The sequence below is a fragment of the Lampetra fluviatilis genome, chromosome 22 (genome assembly GCF_964198595.1).
Source record: "Lampetra fluviatilis chromosome 22, kcLamFluv1.1, whole genome shotgun sequence".
Taxonomy (NCBI): Eukaryota; Metazoa; Chordata; class Hyperoartia; order Petromyzontiformes; family Petromyzontidae; genus Lampetra; species Lampetra fluviatilis.
The window spans coordinates 5,859,960-5,878,734 of NC_136296.1; the positions used below are offsets into that span (position 1 = coordinate 5,859,960).

The following is an 18,775-nucleotide window of genomic DNA, read 5'->3' on the forward strand; positions in this document are numbered from 1 at the left end:
ATTAGCACGATGATAAGCCAACTTCGTTGAGCTTACCACTTGTGGCAAGGTCGCTTCTGAAAAAGAGCTGCCTAGCTCAGTGGGCCTTAGCTCTCATTCTCTGTACGATAGTGAGCGAAACGCTGTGCGGCGAGCGAAACATTGGAGTTGTTATACTGGTAGGAACCACCTGGTTCCACCAGCCCACAGGGGATTCTTGTGTCCGTCCGTCGTGCAGGGCGGGGCTGGGTGGGGAGGGGCTGGTCACCCCGTGGTGCCCTTATAAAACTCAACGTTTAACCTACTCACGCCGGCTTGTGCCCGCCCTCACAGTGGGGCATATTTGCGGAATACACCACGCCCTGGCCATTGACCCTGGCCATTGACCGAGCAACCCAACGTTCCTACCAGCTCCCTCCGCAGGAATGTGTTATAAACTCTTGCTGGTGACAGCTTCTCTTCACAAGGCAGCAAACATCGCGGCTGTCGCGATTTTCACCTGAGTTGCTATCGAAACGTCGTGATTTTTTTTGTTTTATTTCTACCGACGTGACTTTGCCAAAAGAACCAAAGAGTATGAACAAACTTTGTATGACATGTTGCTTGCAAATTGCATTGTGCATAGCACGGTGCAGCGAGTTCAACAAAACAACCATCAGCATCATCGTCATAGTTCGATGCAATTCCCATTTCAACCAGGGTTAGAAGAGGCCCTTTATTCCTATAACTCAACACTTTTGTTAATGCCATTGCCTTAAATGTAAAAAATATATATGGCTCTCGGCGTGACGTCATCACCCCGTGACTCGACATGACGTCATCCGTGGCTCTCAGCGTGACGTCACCCCAGCAGTCTCGTACCACTTGCTTCTCGGTCTGACGTCATCCCCCGTAACTCTCAGGTGGATGTCACCCCCCGAGCTCTCAGCATGACGTCACCCCCGCAATCTCTTCCCCCGTGGCCCTCGGAGTGTCGTCCCCGCCGTGACGTCATCCCCCCACAATTGTCCCCTCGTGATTCATCGACGTGACGTCACTACCCTCTCCCCTCCGTGCCTCTCGGCGTGACGTCATCCCCACGTTCCTCTCGCCGTGACGTCACTCCCCTCTCCGCCTCTCGGCGTGACGTCATCTCCACGTTCCTCTCGCCGTGACGTCACGCGTGTAAGCGGAAGCGGCAACTGTGGTGGAGGAGCGGCGCGTCTCTCCGTGAGCTGTCAATCATTCACCATTAGTCTTTACAGCCCTGCGCGGCGCGTGTTGTTGTTGTTGTTGCTGCTCTTCTTATTCTTTAAATCTGCGGCACTTCGCGTCGCCTTCTCTCCGTCTCTGCCTCGTAGGCGGCGTGCCCACGAGATTTCGTAACAGGTCCGGCCCGTTTTGGTTGCGAGGTCCCCGTGGTTTGATTGCGCTATCAACGTCATTTAACACGTACGAAGTGCCCCCGTGTGTCGCCTTTAACAACAGGCTGTCAGGGCAAGTGCTGTTTGCGAGCACCTATGAAAGCCGACGACACGGGGCAGGAGGAGGGTGGTTAGCCAGCACTGTTCCGGGCCGCCTTTGTCTCCCCAGTCGTGATGTTTATACACCGCACAAGGTACTCGTTGAAGGCCGAGTCGATCTAGGGGAAGCCCAGGACCGGTTCATAAATATTCGCTGTCACCGATATTGGCCGTGAGCTGGAATCAAACTTGGATCGCCGGGTTCGGAGCTCACTGCGCTAAGCACTGCGCCACCGCTCCCCGTAACAAGACAATTTGAAGTTACATAAAAATAGGCTGACTTGTACTAATATGTAAACAGAAATGGGTATATGTCAAATACTCTTTTGGATTGTAGTATCTAATTCTGTGTGCTGTTATCATCTCACGGACAATACTGTTATTCATCCTTTAATATTGGCACGTTTAAATACATGCATTTTGGGGAAAAAATTACCCATAAACTACTCAATTGGAATAAAGATATAAATGACCACCCCCTCACTACGAAAACTTCGCAAAACCCTACTGAAAGAAGCATCATGAGACTCGTTGATGATTTTGGTAGGAAACTCCTGGTTACACCAGCCCACAGGGGATTATTGTGTCCGTCGTGCAGGGAGGGGCTGAGTGGGGAGGGACTGGGTGGGGAGGGGCTGGGTGGGGAGGGGCTGGTCACCCCGTGGTGCCCTTATAAAACTCAACGTTTAACCTACTCACGCCGGCTTGTGCCCCCCCTCACAGTCGGACATATTTGGGAAATACACCACGCCGCCGTTGACCCTGGCCATTGACCGAGCAACCCAACGTTCCTACCAGCTCCCTCCGCAGGAATGTGTTAAAGAGTGGCAGTCAATGAATGGGATGCCTCCATCTCAATTGTGTACAGTGACAAACAAACCTTACTAATTGTGATAAACCTTACGAGTGACGCGATCTAACCCAACGACCTCTATTAAGGAGAATCATACTTGAACTACTTTACCAATGCTTTTCTGAGTTATTTGTCTGCACATTGTTCTTGGAGAGATCCCACATCATTTACCTTGCTTTATATTCTTTTCACCAGTGAGCTGGCAACTGGTTTATGAATACACTTACTGAAGGCCTGAATACGGGAATTCAACTTGGTGCTGACCTTCACATCAAGGCATTGGCGGATGGCACGCAGTTGACATGTAAATAAGGTAACTGATGTCACTCGGTAGTGATTGACAAACATAAAAAGGTCGACTGCTTGACGAGCATGATTTATCAATGAGTTGAAAAAAAGTCAGTCCTGTTATAACTCACAGGGCTTTCCCATCCTCTCCCCGGCAGAAGATCAATAATGTCCAGTTGTTAGTATGGTGTGGCTTGTCTGCTGTCATGTTAAGAGTTTGGTCCACGTGTCTAAACAAATGTGCTCCTGGCATGGTTTTATCATTTCTTGCTTACATGTTGCTCTGATGGTTCAGACTAACCTGAATGGTAATTGTTAAACTGTCATGTACACCATTGGTTAGGTTAACTTTATTGCATGCAATTTTAAATACGGTTGATATTTAGTTGAATCCAGTTACCGTGCTATCATTACCGGACATGAATGGGCATTTTTAGCGTGTGCAAGAAGGGCAAATGTTGAATAATTAATATCTTAATGCGTGCATATTCAGATTTAAAATTGTTAAATTATACGGTTAAAAAAATTAATACGAGTTTCATAATAACAGGTTTTTCACTGTCATTCTTCTTTGGAAAATGACGTTTATAATGTGTCTAAATTCCACTGGAAAATAAGGATGTGGTTGACTGATGCTTTTCATACAGCAACAATCAATCTCATGGAAGTTTTGTCAGTGACAGTAAATATCACTGTTATTACAGTGCTGTATTTTTAACTAGTTTGATATGCGTTGTATATGTTCCCTGAAGCAGCAACGTTATGCCTTGTACACGTTACACAAACGTACAGCGTATTGTAGCCATGCTTTGTGCATCATCCACTTCGCCACAGCGCAGGGTAAACCCAAGCAGTATTCACTTACAGATTTTCTTGAGAGAATAGGGTAAAATAAGAATTGGGACCCGCACAGTAATAATCATAAATGATGAAATGGAGTAAGAGCTGCACATGTAGCTCACACAATGAGATTATGATTCTCAGCCTTAAATTTCCCTTTGTACCACTTAGAGCACTGTGTACCCATTATACATTGTTGACCTGTGGATAGCTATATCAGGCCTAATGGCAGCTATTAATGGATCTGAATGGGCTAATGTGTCCATTGTTCTTACGACTAGAGGTTTTGCTGCCACAGGTCGATTGATCGGCAGTTGTTGCACTGACAAACTCAGGTTCATGTGCACACATACTGGGATTATGTGCATAGTGTTTATAATACACAGTTGAAATTCTTTACACTCTAATGTACGGAATTGTAAGGGTAACATGTTACCACTTCAGGCATTCAAGGATCGTTTTCTTACTTGTAATACTGACCAAGTTTTAACAGCATTAGGTGTTGTAAGTAATTTTTGATAATTAAATGTGTTATTGCTTTATTTTAATATAAATGTGAATAAACAAGAGGCATAATTTCTGACAGGAAATTACGCATAGCACGTGATTTCTATATATGTCAAGCTGTTAGATCTGGTTAAAGTCCTTGACCCACCATTGGAACATTTGAGTTCAAATCCTAGTCAAAATGACTCTACTATTCCTCAAGGATAAATAAAATAAGCACCACTTTCTGGGAAGTCATCAGTGGTGGTTCTCTAGATAGACATATCCTATCGTCCTGATCCCAACACAGGAGTGTGGTATTTTAGAATCGTTATTATTGTTATTTAGCCTCGAGATATGAAGCTCTTTTTCACATATATCCAGTAGGGCATCATCACTGACTTGTGGCTGCCAGGCATGATGGCTCATGCCCAATTCAGTGCGGAGATAAGGGTTCATGGAATGCTTAAATTTGTAAAATTCCCAAATCTACTGGGCTGCCAGATGGTCAGGAGATAGCAGTATAGATAATGGCCTATTAACCCATATTTGCAGACCTCGCAGTGTTATTCCCACGTATGTGTGGGTTTTCTCTCAATGTGTTGCTTTCCTCCCACAATCAAATGATCTGTTAATAGTATTGACCATACATCTCAATAATGAACTCTTCTTAAAAAAAAATATTGTCACTCAATGAGGCTTTCCTGGATAAGTTGGTGACATTAATGAAGGTGAATGCCACTTAGAGCACTGTGTACTAATTCTGATGCCATTTTTAACCTCCCCCCCCCCCCCCACTGCAATCTCCCCCACATGTTGGATGCAGCCCCAGAATCGCTCGCAATGTCCTGCTATAGGACGGGCACGGGGAGAATGGAGGCAATGGAAGACGGCATGGGGCTCACGGAGCTGGGCCCAGTCGGAGTGGGAGACCCCAGTACAGAGGGCACCTACGTGTGCCGCTTCTCCCCTCATCTGGTGGAGGTGGCCAGGCAGGAGCTGCAAGAGAAGCCCGAATGGCGCCTCCGGGACATTCAGGTGTGAATCTCTCCCATTCATTCCTTTATTGTGTTCATTCATTCATTAATTTTTGAGTGGATTTGATGAATGTGGATGTGAAGTGGCGGTGTAGTGGTTGGCACACGGAGCTATAACCGCACCTCCGATTAGCACAGTTGGCTACGTATGCTGCGAAATAATTTCAACATACATACAGGACACCAGTGACCTGAGCTCAGACACGGCTAACATCCGTGACGAGGTTTTGGGGGTTTCAACCAACCCGCATTGACCAGTGTGGTAAAATATGGTCAGACAATTTCCACGATCATAAATGCATGGAAAGGCCTTCATCCAACAGTGATTTAACAAAGGGCTAGAAATAAAATGCCCGTTATGAATGTAACCATCTAATAATTAAAATAAGTTTTCCAGACACTCTGGTTCCTTTCCAAAATATAATGGATTGTTTTTACAAATGTCTCAAAGCAAGAACCTCGAAAAATATTACTTGATGCTCTGTGTGCCTTTCCCAAGTAAATAAATAAATGTAATTGGCACACGGCAAATATTAGTTTGTCTTACCTGATTCTTTGCCGTTCCAAGATGTCTGCAAACTGCAGGGTGGGTCCCGTTCACCGTAGAGTCTCGGAACGCACAAGCGGTTCGCGTTCATTTTATTTAGAGAGGCGTAGCGCTGCTGTATTTAAACGCATTGTACTGTACTTACTGCAGAGAAATGTAGCGACACGACCACACTCTGATAGATGGGGCCAAACTGTGGCACACACCCTCCCGCATGGTCTTTTCCGATTCTGTTTCTGTTCGGAATCAATTCCATTCCGATGACATAAACGTACGTAATCAAAACGGGAAAGAATTCAACTAATAGTCCACAACGACAATAATTATTACGTTGTGTTATATATTATGTAGTTTTGCATCGAAATAGGACCCGTTTCTAACAGAGCGCCCGGGCCTATAAACATTTGGCAGTTCATCAGCATTGATTCCAGCAAGCCTGCCCGCTGATGATATACTGTTGACATAACCAGTCCAGAGTTTGCTTGATTTCCGCCAATGCTGATAAAATTATGTACTCACAGAATATTGTGTGGCTGATGGGATGTGTAATAAATGCATATATTTTTTGTTTCTAAGTAGAGAGCACAGTTTTAAGAAGTATTGTAGAAGTATGTAAGTAGTGACCAAATTACTTAATTTCTACACTTCTCGGTGAAATGATGCAATGTGAACAACCAACCTTGTGTAAGTGGGCTCACAGATTTGTATCGGCTTCCTGTGTTAATTGCCAATGTAATGTGGTGGTACATGTGACATCGCGGCCAACGTTTTGTTGCAACACCTGTCACGGTGTTTGTTTGACAGTACCACGTGGTAAAAACAATGCCACGTGGTAAAAACGATGTGACATGGTAAAAACAATGCGTGTGCACTTTGCCGCCTTGTGACCAGCTTTCACGCGCTCTTCTACGAAAAGCCCAGCGGGTTATTCTCCAGTTATTTACCATTGTTCGGATAAAACACTTGGGATGCTCTAGTTGAAGTTACGATTAGTTTCTGTGATAGCAGTTGAAGTTTTCCCTATACAGTAAAACCTTGGATTGCGAGTAACTTGGTCTGCGAGTGTTTTGCAAGACGAGCAAAAATTTAAATAAATATGAATTTTCTAAACGAGTGAGGTCTTGCAATACGAGTAGTACAGTATACGCTTTGTCTGCCGAGCGTCACGTGATCACAACTGATATACGAGTGCTTTGATATACGAGTGATTTTGATTACAAACACGTTTCCGGAACGAATTATGCTCACAATCCAAGGTTTTACTGTATTATTTGACGCAATAGTCAAGTGAATGTGCAGCGTCTTTCTGGCACAAATCTACCACCCAAAGTGCCATTACATCATTAAACATAAAAATAAACAATTCTATAATGTAACAAAAATATTTATACATTAAAAGCAAGTTATGGCTATGAGTTAGTTGTGTCAACGTGTGTTTGCTCTGGACGACTGAGTGCCACTGTCTGCATGTGATGTCAATCTTCGTTCAAAAAATATCTTAAAGAAGAAGAAGGTTAGTGCTGCGCACAACTGCATTCGCAAATGTTATTTGTAACTTTAATCCTTACCCATGTATCGATAGGTCAATTTTAGTGAGGGACTGCATTTTCTTGGTGTGGTCTGGGACTGTTTTTGCTGTTGCTTTGCTGCCTTGCCCAAGCTTGGAAATTGCTGTACTTGTGCAGTTTTAACTTATATACTTCATCTTACTTATTTATGTATTTATTTTGACTGATTTGCTTCTTTTTCTGATACCTTGCACTCCGATCGATTTTTGTATTGTTTGCTGTAACTTTCTCACTCGCCCCTACTGGACATTTGTGGAAAAGAGCTTCATAGCTCATCGGATTTCTCCAGGATAAATGCATATTCTGATGATTCTGTGTGTGCAGGCCTTGCGTGATATGCTCAAGGAACATCCAGAGATTCCTGCCCCCACCGATGACGGGTTTCTGCTTCGTTTTCTCCGAGCTCGCAAGTTTGACTATGACAAGGCCTTGCTTCTCATCGACAACTACTATAAGTACTAAAAAAAAAAGTTGCATTTGTATAGCACATTTCATCCGTAGATCCCAATGCAGCCCATAGAGAACGTGTCTTTGGAAGACGCACATACCAATGTGAAAGAAAAAAAATCACCAAAAGTTAATGTTAAATACAATTCCAAGTGAAGCTGCCATAATAGAATACGAATATTGAACACACACAACTTCCAATCCAGAGGTCGCTACTTTAATCTCCCAGTTGAAATGAAAGGAAAGTTTATTCAATCGTCCCGGCACCTCTACCCACCGAGCGGTATATGAATGTGTTACACCATTCAATCAATGCCGAGTTGCGTGTGCGAGGACACGATGTGGGTATTCCCATCTCTTGCAATTTGTCGGGTCAGCGTGGAAGAGGAGACCATTTACTCTCTAAAGCTGCCTCTATTGGGGGGTACCTTCCGCTTGCGGTGGCATGAGCAAGCAATTGCAGGGCTGGACCTTTACCTTTTGAAATGACCAAATAATTAAGCACCCTAAGTAACCCTTATGAATATAATGATATGTATTGACCAGTGTTTCAACTTGAGCTCATAAACTGCCTTCATTATGCACTTGTTTGTTTTAATCACAAAACGATTGAAACAATACATACAAGATGCACATGCACCCATAGACACAAAATGCATGGAGTATCTATGTCATTAACAAAGTTATTTTCACCAATGATTGTTCAACATCTGTGTGTTCTACATAGGCCACATCATGTAAATAAGTTCATTTCAGACACTTGTACGTTTTGATTTATATATCACTTGCATTTATTTAAAAAAATGCAAAAAAAGTGCAATGTATGAATCATTTAAAAAACACCGTTCACTACAGACAAGGCCTTGCTGAGGAGAACAACCCTTAGAGGAAAACGCAACAGATCACTGCCAGTGTGTTTAAACAGAGGCATTTCTTATAGCAAACAGGGTTGTACTGTTCATGCTGTACGCGGAGTGATTTGCCCTACGCTCTCAAACGTGCACAAGTGTTTGTGTGTATGCAAACGTCCACAGCAACTGCACTAGAACACTTGAGACGAACAAACACAATTTACACAATGTCACGTTATATGCAGGATTTGGCTACTAGGCTGAGACCATTATATGATGATTTCCTATGGCCAATGAAAAACAACTATCGATTACAGATTCAGTTTTAAGTAATTGAGCTGTGAATTTTTTTTTTCTGAGAGTTGGTGAATTATAGATGTACCCACCCCGTCACATTATATTTGGCGCAGTGTGAAGTTGCATGCTCATAGCTGCAGTTCGCACACAGGAGTCTCTTATTTTGCACTTGTGCATTAAGCATCCACATCATCTGTGCTTTGTGTGGACCCAGGTAAGTGCTGCTCATTGTTTCTGTGGAAGGTCGAAACGGGGCTGTGGTGGTGGTGGTGGTGGGGTCGCTGGTCATTAATGTGTCCTGTGAAAACATTACTTTGAGTAGGAGCCTGGGATTCAACCCCAAGAATTCCAAGCTGTGTAGCTTCACTCCCTGAGCTACCTAGCAAAATCAAATTCCATTAACTTTTGTATGTACTTAATGAAATGTAAGAAGATTCAATGCAAATGTCAAAAGCTTTGTTAGTGAGAAAAAAAGACTTTCTGGACCGCCATAGCACACTTTAGTGACATTACTATTGATTAACTAAAACATAGTTTTGTCACGTAAAGGTGTACTGAGCTGTGCCTGGCTGTCTGTGTTGGATAGCATCGGACACAGCCTAGAATAATGAATTATCTGGTAGATAAGAGCTATTTGTGTTTTGAGTTGTGTTTTCTTCTAAGCGAAATTACACTTGTGCCAACGGCTTTAGGTGGTGGTTGAGATAGTGATGGTTTTCGGGAAGTGGTCGTGTAGTGTTTAGCACACTGCTACGAGCCCAGCGATCCAAGTTCGATTCTAGCTCAGGGCCAACACCAGTGACGATTATCTGAACCGGTCATGTACCTCCCCTAGGTCGACTCAGCCTCAAATGAGTACCTGGTGTGTAAACATCACCACTGGAGAGAAAAACAAAGGCGGGCGGGCGTGGTGTTGGCCACCCACCCCCTCTTTTGCCGTGCCAGGCTTCATAGGTGCCACTCACTAACAGCACTTGCCCCAAAAATCTGCTCAGGCCTATACTAGGGATCTTTGTTTTTGATTGCCAATGTTTGCTTGGGAAGGTGTCGGCGCGTTTGGCCGGACGTGTTCGTCAACTTCTACCCGTCGAGCGTGCGCCACGTCTTGGAAGCTGGCGTGGTGACGGCGCTGCCACAGCCGGACGCGCAGGGCCGGAGGATCATCGTCCTGCGGCCCGGTGTGTGAGGACTCCACACAGCCCCGTGATGAGAGTTGCATTGCTTAACCCACCAGAGAAAACACTTGTCACACGGTTAAACTTGCATGCAAAATGTTGATGTCATTTGATTGAGAAACCCCAGACTTTGGGATGGTCTTGGTATAGAGCAGGGTTTGTCTAATGCCAGTCTTCCCACGCGACCGACTACGTTATACCAATGTTAATTTAAATGCAAACTAGACCGTTACATGTCCGCAGCTGATGATTTGTAAAAGCAAAACCAGCATCTTTTGTCGGTTGTGAGAACTGGAGGCTGAGAAGTCCTAGCATTGAGTGATGTGAGCCAATCCGAAATGGGGGCTGTGTCATAATCATCATCATTAGCCACGTTCTAACCACTGATGAATGAAGGCCTCCCCATGCCATCGACATTTCATGCAGTGCCATGCTGCTATATTGCAGCATGGCGTGCATTTGGTTATGGATAGGATATGAAGGCTTCGGTTTTGCTTTTGTATTACGATTAAAGCTTGTGTTAGGTAAATAGTTATGCCTATGATTAAGACCCATGTTCTATTTTGTGTTGGGTTAAAACTATAGTTAAGTATACAGTTAGGGCAAGAATGAATGCTTGTACTATGGTTAGCTTTAGAATAAAAAGTTGCATTCCAATTGAGCCTGGATCAAGGCGAGAGTCAAAAATCATAAGGTTGCGATTTGTTTAATATGAGGAGGGGACAAGGGCCTTAAGCTGTTATGTTCCCTGCCTCTGAAAGTCTGTCACCAGTTTATGTCAGGAACGCAGGCACAGTTGCATCTTTCAAGTAAGACAAGTGCTTATCCTCGAGTTGGATTTGATTGCTAGATAGATTCTAGATTTGAAGCTTTCGTGACTGCAAGGATTCATATTATTAGGTTTTTTCGGTAAAGTCACGTAGGTAAAAAAAATGATACAACTGTCGTGGCTGTGACGGTTCCACCTGAAGACGGAGGCTTGTGTTGCTTCCGAAACGTCGTGATTTTTTATTTTGTTTTATTTTACTTTTATTAATTTACATTTTTTTACCTACGTGACTTTACCGAAAAAACCAAAGAATATGCTAGATAGATGTTATTGTCGGGAGTCTTTTTGACCATAGGGCATCCTGGGATGCCGTGCGTGAAGCACGCTACACAGACGCTGCGGGTCTTGCGGAAAGTTCAAGGACTGGAGCCACTTTCAATACGGCATCATGGCATCATGGCAGCAGCAGCTTCAGCAGAGTGCTGATGGTGGTTGCCGCGCGTGTGCCCGACACACGCAGGTTTGTGGAACCCGGCGGTGGCGCCGGCCACGGACATGCTGCGCGTGCTCTACATGACCCTGGAGATGCTGGTGCGCCAGGAGGAGACGCAGGTGTGCGGCCTGGTGGTGCTGGCCGACTATGCCGGCCTGGGCCTGGCCCACGCCTCGCACCTGGGGCCCGCGTTCGCACGCCGTGTCGCCACTGTGCTGCAGGTCGGTTCCACGCCGCCCGTCTCGGTCTCAGGTCGTAGTCGCCTCTCTCTCTCTCTCTCTCGGAGCTCCGGTGCTCCTTACACAATGGTTGTTCTACAGTATAAGGGATGCTATCATGGACTCATGGTCAGCACCCCGCACTTGCAACAACTAACTCACAGCCAAAACTTGCTTTTTTTATATTTTAAACAACTATAGATAGCATATACGGTATATATATATACACATTCTTATTGTATAGAATGTTCAATTTTTTTGTTTGAGTGTGAATGGGATGGCACTTTGAGTGGCAGAAAGGCGCCGCGTGTGCAAGCAAAACTAAAATGTACTTGACCTGACAGGAGGGCACCGATTCATTCTCTCATCACGGCAGTTGAAACAATGGGCGCATTTCGAGCAGCTTCCTCCACCCAGCAGTATAGATGATGGGTACGCCACAATTGGCGAATTGGCAGGTCACGTGCGGTGAGTTCAAGTGTGGGATGCTCCCACCTCCTACAATGTGTCTGGCCAGCGTGGCAGACGAGGCCCAAATACACTTTTTAGAGTTTCCTCTAATCAGAATATTTATTTGTACTGCAGGAGGAATCCGATGAGCTATAAAGCTCTTTTTCACAGATGTACAGCAGTGGTGCAAGGAAGCAATTACAGGGCCTCACGTTGAAATGTTTTCCCAGGAGTATTTTATTGAAAGGGGAAAAATAACTAGTCGAATGCACAGCGTACACTCAGATTGGGTTGCGTGGGGGAACACAAAGAGTTGGAGCATAATAGAGTCAGGATTCCACATGGGGGTAAACGTGTAGGAAGAGACACAGTGGACAGGTGATGCTTTTATGAGTGTCGTGGGGGGAGGCAAGCGGGGCTGTAAGGGGTGTGGTGTGTGATGCGGAGGTTGGGTGACTCATGGGGTGGTAATCTGTGAGAGTGTCTTGATTGAGAGTATGTCTGGTGGGGAGCAAGTTGGAGGGACGTATCGTTAGTGGGAGAGTGTGGGGGTGTGATGCCTAGCGCAACGTACAAAGGCAAACGGGAGTAAAGTAATGAACCAAATGCAGGGGAGGAACGGGGGATATGGGGGAGGGGGAGGGGCTGCACGTTTACATCTGACAGGTTTCTTTTTTCGCCCGTTTCTATTTCAGGATGCGTTTCCCGTGAGGGTGAAAGCCGTCAACATTTTCAATGAACCGATCATCATGAAAGCCATCTTTGCCATTGTGAAGCCCTTCTTGAAGGAAAAACTCCAGAAGAGGGTTCGTTCAGTGTTAACCACCCTACAACACGCATGTACATAAATAACCACTATATCAAGCGTATCATGATTTGCCTTCACGATTTATTTGTCTTGATTCAGGATCATAACTCGACAATACATTCTTTATTAATAGTGTTTTTTTTGGGGTTAGATCGCGTGAATATAAATGTGTCGTTAAACCCGCCACCACCCGACACAGCCAATGAGTAAGGTTTGTCACGTAAACAGAACGTGACCAATTCGTTACTAGTACAGCACACCGGTGTGTTGGAGAGCCAAGCCACAACATTTACAATCTGAGTGCGACGTTTCGCCAGTAATTACAACTGGCATCATCAGGCGACAGCCAGAATACATTCTTTCTCTACCATTGCAGCATATGGGTCATGGGAAATAGTTACATGCACATGTATGATTTGAAAATAATTTGTTAAACACACACCATGATGCTTATATCTTGGGTGTTATATTTAATTGTTATCGTTGACTCAATGCATTGTTACATGGCTGCAGTGTATGGTCGTTGTGGGTAGAGGTTAAAAAAATATTGTTATGCAGAAAATCTCAATCTTTATTTATCCTGGAGAAATCTGATGAGCTGTGAAGCTCTTCGCTCATAGATGTCCAGGAGGGGCGGGTCAGAAAAGCCTCAAAGAGCCTTGTAGAAGACTGTTTACATATTTGGGTGTTTGTTGTTGGATAAACACCCATTCATAGTGATTGCCAGCCTTCCAAATAGGGTAAGTCCTCTATTTACATTGGGGCTACGTCGCTGGAAGACGCGAAACAATGTAAATATTTTTTTATCTTGACGCAATGATATAAATATAGGTTACGTTCCTCGGGGTAATTCTTTGGTCAAAATTTTCAGAAAAAATATTAAGTACCCGAAAAGACGTTATATAAGAAGTTTAAATAATAATATACATGAATACAGATACCAGAGATTGTGGCAGACATTGTATTTAGATGCCTGGTTAGGGTAGGGGTATAGGGGAGTAGTATGTATGTTTAAATTTTTTCGCACCGTACATAGCTAACCGTGCTAATCGCAGGTGCGGGGAATTGATAAACTAAACACAAATAATTTCTAAAGAAATGTGTTTTCAATCTAGATTTAAAAGTCCATAATTCCAGTGGCTTCCTGATATTGGAAAGAAGAGCATTCCAGACAGCCTTAGAAGCGCATCAGAAAGTGTGCGATGCAGTGACCATCTTTGTTTGATGGTTACCCAAACGGCACTGCTAGGATGACTGGGTTTGCGTGATAGTTTTTACTCCGTGACGAGATCAGCAAGGTGCCATAGTTTTTTTGTGGCAAGCACTTTGTGTGTAATGAGTGCAACCTCATAATGTATTAATTCGGCAACCGGAAGACAATGCAGCTCGGCAAGCACTGATATTGCAGAACCCGTCACAACACGTGCCACAGAATTTTGTGCACGCTGCAGTTGAGGAGTTAGTGTGGCAATGAGTTAGTTTGGCAATTATATTTTGTCAATGTTATTTTGGCAATGTTATTTTGGCAATGTTCGTTTTGAAATGTAGACACTAGTGAGGCTTGAGCTCCCGTGACGCCACGCTGTCGCAACGCGTCCTCACACACGCTGCCCAAACCTACTGCCTTGCTTTTTTTAATTTTTTTAAAACGTTGTAGTGAATCAATGCATTTTTTAACTAGAATTACGTTCCCTCATTCGTTTGGCAATGTTATAGTGAGACAACGTAAATAAGAGCAACGTAAGTAGAGGGCATACTGTGTGGGACCACAAAGCTTGGAAATTTTTGCTATCGGTTCTGGTTATCTCAACGCCTGTTTGAGATTTCCCGTGCCTCCTGAATCATTTTGTCTCTATGAGCGTGAATTAAAAACTGCGCACGTCACAGGTTTCAGATTATTGGTTTAATTTGTATTTTTGACATGTGCTTGAAAACTAGATGTTTGGAGAAACTCCGAGTCTTTTATTTTCAGGATACCGCATTGGGATCAATCGTATTATGGGAGGGATAACATCGTCATAAGATCCTGTTACCTCCATCTGTGGTATTGTACCATGCATATTCACACCGGTGCAAATACGTAACGGAGCCTAAACCCATCGACCATGTCGTCTTGCTTTCTCCAGTACTACTTCCACGGCTCTGACCTGAGCTCGCTGCACAGGAGCCTGCCCCCGGGTGTCCTGCCCAACGAGTATGGAGGGGCGGCTGGGCCCCTGGACGCCCAGCGCTGGGCTCTCACCCTGCTCGACTGGGAGCCGTTCTTCCTGCGCGAGTTTGGGGGGCCCGTGGCAATTGCACCAACGCCGACGCTCGGGACCGATGGACAGCAGCTTCAGATTGGGACAAGCAGGGCCGCTTCGCAATACAGCGACGAAGCTGAGGAGGCTTCCGCCAAACTCTAAACATGGCGTGCAGTTAAGCTTGGGGCGTCCCACTTAATGCATTAGAATACGAAAGCAAGCAAATGTTGTTTGGCACTGATATTCGTGGCCTACCGCGGGGACCAGTGGGTGACCTGGGAACTTAATGTTGTGCCCGTGTTGGAGGAGAATAAGCCAGCATTGTTGAGATGGTAAATCATTGCAGCGAAAATTAAAACTACTTTCCCATGTGTGGCAAGCCATTACCCTCAATCGCCAATTAGCACAATCATTCAACGCTCGTTTGCTCCACGTCTGACCATCTCACAGTTACATTTTTAGATCTGGTTGTCATAGGCACTATGAGGAAATCATTAGTAATTGCACAGCGGTACCCCTTCCCGTTTAACATCCTAATTAACAACTATTGTCTTTTTAAGCCAATGGAATCTTATTGGCTGGGAGGAATTTTAAATAGTTTTATAGGCCTAAGGTTGGAGTTGGAGAGTTTATTTTACCAGGTAAATACTTGGAGCCACCATGGGCTCGTTTACAAGGTGGACCTGGTCAAGATTGCCATAAAAGTTCGTGCCTGGTGTCGTGAGTCTTTGTAAGCATAGAGAAAGAACTGTTGTCCATATGATGACATTTTTTACGTACGAAGCAGCAGTGAGCAACTGGCTTCATATTATTTCTAGAACATGTAAAAGCAGTTGTATGACTGATGCACCATTCTATTGCTACAATATTAGCCATGTGAAGCTTGATGTGTTCAAGGGTGTAGGCAACATTCTTAATGTGGAACATACACATCATTGTGGATGCTGTGTTTTCAGTGTTACGAGTGGTTTATGTGTATATAATGTTATTTTGTAAATGTTGACAAGGTTTCTTGTACATACGATAAAACGGCACTACATTTATTTGCAGCCTGCCAATGTCAACCAGAGGTACGTGAAATGCAGAGAAAGATGCAATAATACATTTCATTAAAAAAAATGGCTTACATGAATTCTTTAGTTTGAATTTCAATTGCCTTAGCGGTAGCATTCTAGGATAATTAACAAGAGTGATGCATTTAAGTTAAGTGTTAATGGTCATAACAGGTCCACAGAATTGTTTACTCACTTAAAATATCTGCCTCGTAAGCATTTGTTAACACTTGAGATTCCATTGCTCCGTATAGCCAGGGTCTTAATTAGCTTGAACCTGGAGAAAAATACAAAATTACTTGCCTTTGCATCTGCATATTTACGGATTTTTTTCGGTGTTGATAAATCACATTCCTGCGGAGGGAGCTGGTAGGATCGTTGGGTTGCTCGGTCAATGGCCAGGGTCAACGGCGGCGTGGTGTATTCCGCAAATATGTCCGACTGTGAGGGCGGGCACAAGCTGACGTGAGTAGATTAAACGTTGAGTTTTATAAGGGCACCACGGGGTGACCAGCCCCTCCCCATCCAGCCCCACCCCTCCCACCCCCCATCCAGCCCCACCCTCCCCACCCAGCCCCTCCCTCCCCACCCAGCCCCTCCCCACCCTCCCCACCCAGCCCCTCCCTCCCCACCCAGACCTTCCCCATCCAGCCCCTCCCCACCCTCACCACCCAGCCCCTCCCCTCTCCACCCAGCCCCTCCCTGCACGGCGGACGGACACAATAATCCCCTGTGGGCTGGTGTAACCAGGTTCCTACCAGTAATACTTTATTTTATTTTACAATAGCCCCAGTGTCCTGTATAGTTGGACATTTATATGGGAAAATGTTGCTTCTTAAGTATGCGTTTCAATCGAGGATCACCGTTAAATCGACCAAATATGGTCAACGACTTGACTTGCACCTCACATGAACAGTCTTAAGAATGTAAGTTTTTTTTTACAGGAGCGGGCTAAGCAATATTGTTAATTTGAATTGAATGGCATTTCAATGTTTACTCATGTATACACTCGCACATATATCCAGCTGTATAATGTTGTTCGAACTTATGGCCATAATATTTAAAAGCAAATTAATGCTTTTATTCAGTTCAGTTCTCTATATTTTAACCAACTGGACAGGGATAGCCTTGGATGTGAAAGCCTTAGCTATTTTACCAACGTGTAACAAAATGTGTCATTCTAAACATCTGCCATCCACTGCCAAATATATTTATCAGCTCATTGGGCTGTGACGTGGCCCAGCGGTAGTGCGGCCCTGCGGTAGTGCGTTTCCCCGCTTGTGTCAAGAGGTTCATGATTTTACTCCAGGAACCACTCTGGTTATTCCTGCGGTATTAACCGTACAAATACACACCGACCGCTTTCACGGTGCATGTTAAAGATTCTAATACAAGTTATTTTGGGTTATATCGCGTAAATGTGTCGTTAAGCCACCACCATCCGACAGCCAATTGTTAAGGTTTGTCACGTAAAGCCGCAACATTTACAATTTGTTAATTAGGTGACAAACTTTACCAATTGGCTGTGTCGGGTGGTGGTGGGTTAACGACACATTTATATTTACGCGATCTAACCCAAAGTAACTTTCATGAATATTGGTCGTGAAAGGCTACATGTTAAGGATCCTGTAACGTGATTCACAAGAGTAAGCCATTATGTGCCTGCGTCTTGGTCCAAACTGTAAAAAAAATCACCGCAAATTACAAATTTGGAATATACATGATCATAGCCACCTACGAAATGCTTGGCAGGGCCCTGCTGAAAGTCATGAGACTCGTTGAGGTCGTCCTGGCTAAACAAGCGTAATAATAAAATTGGCCAACCAACCTGCAGAGGCGTTGGGTCTTGTAAAGTTTATATTGATTTTATCTGAGCATTAAATTATACATAAAAAAAAAAATTTCACTTAATTTCCCATTGATTCTGTCAAATGTAAGTGACCTACATGCAGACACCCCTTATTTTTGTTCTGCGAACAACAGCCCTTCAGAAATTTCACTTCAAATCCAATTCTACGTGAATCTGTTTATATCAACATATAATGTGCTCTCCTTACCATAGCTGAAAACAAAAAGATCTCGTCCACTGGCCGTTTGAGCTGTTGGGAGGCTTGACTGTTTACTTCACCATCTCCTGGCAGTTGTATCTTCAAACCAAGATAGCCTCCATCCTGTCCAGCGTTTGATGACCGCTTGGACCATGTGGTCTCCCTTATACCCTAGCACTTACTGTGTTCCCTCCGTCAACGTAATTTACAGTCAGTCGCCATTCATCCTGGTCACTTACTTGTCCAAAATTACCTTTCATAAGACTTCGAGTAGACATGTATGAGTTATAGTCTTGGTTCTTTCGGTAAAGTCACGTAGAAGGGAAACAATAAATTAATAAACATTGTTTCCCTTCTACGTGACTTTACCGAAAGAACCAAGAATATGAATCCCTGCAGTCACGAAAGCCTTAAATCAAAATGTATGAATTGTAATTTACATAACATTATCTCTTATATTTTAATTACATCACTGAACCATGTCTACGGACTTTTAAGAATGCTTGGCTTTCTACTTCAAGATGAACCTATCCACAGATTAACGGCATAGTATATCTTACGTGATGTGTAGGCACAAAAAGGTCGTGAGAAATATCGTAAGTTTACCTATATTCTCTTTTTGCCATAACGTTAATTGTGGGTGCAGTATAGTCATACATCAGTAGGACCGCTTTTAAGTGGTTACATATGAGAGCAGTAACTATCGTGTGCAATGCAAGCATAGGTGATGAAGTTAGCACCATGTCACCTCAAAGTGGGACGCTCCAGAACAAGTCCTGAGACTGGATTTCCTAGATTATTTTTTTATAATGTAGCAACGACAG

General features: G+C 44.1%; 1 protein-coding gene across 3 annotated transcripts; it reads left to right on the forward strand.

Annotated features, from left to right (window-relative positions):
- The first annotated feature begins 1,123 nt into the window (after positions 1-1,123).
- LOC144938463 (alpha-tocopherol transfer protein-like) lies at positions 1,124-18,243 on the forward strand. 3 transcript variants are annotated; one of them, XM_078866299.1, is made up of 8 exons: positions 1,124-1,188; positions 2,530-2,647; positions 4,775-4,986; positions 7,425-7,555; positions 9,740-9,873; positions 11,160-11,353; positions 12,496-12,606; positions 14,735-18,243. In XM_078866299.1, the coding sequence occupies exons 3-8, from the start codon at positions 4,792-4,794 to the stop codon at positions 15,011-15,013; spliced, it is 1,044 nt and encodes a 347-aa protein (XP_078722425.1). In that variant the 5' UTR covers positions 1,124-1,188; positions 2,530-2,647; positions 4,775-4,791; the 3' UTR covers positions 15,014-18,243. The 3 variants fall into 3 exon arrangements, with proteins under 3 accessions (XP_078722425.1, XP_078722427.1, XP_078722426.1); XM_078866300.1 differs by having other exon boundaries at positions 1,156-1,576; XM_078866301.1 differs by lacking the exon at positions 2,530-2,647 and having other exon boundaries at positions 1,141-1,188.
- The last annotated feature ends 532 nt before the right edge of the window (positions 18,244-18,775 follow it).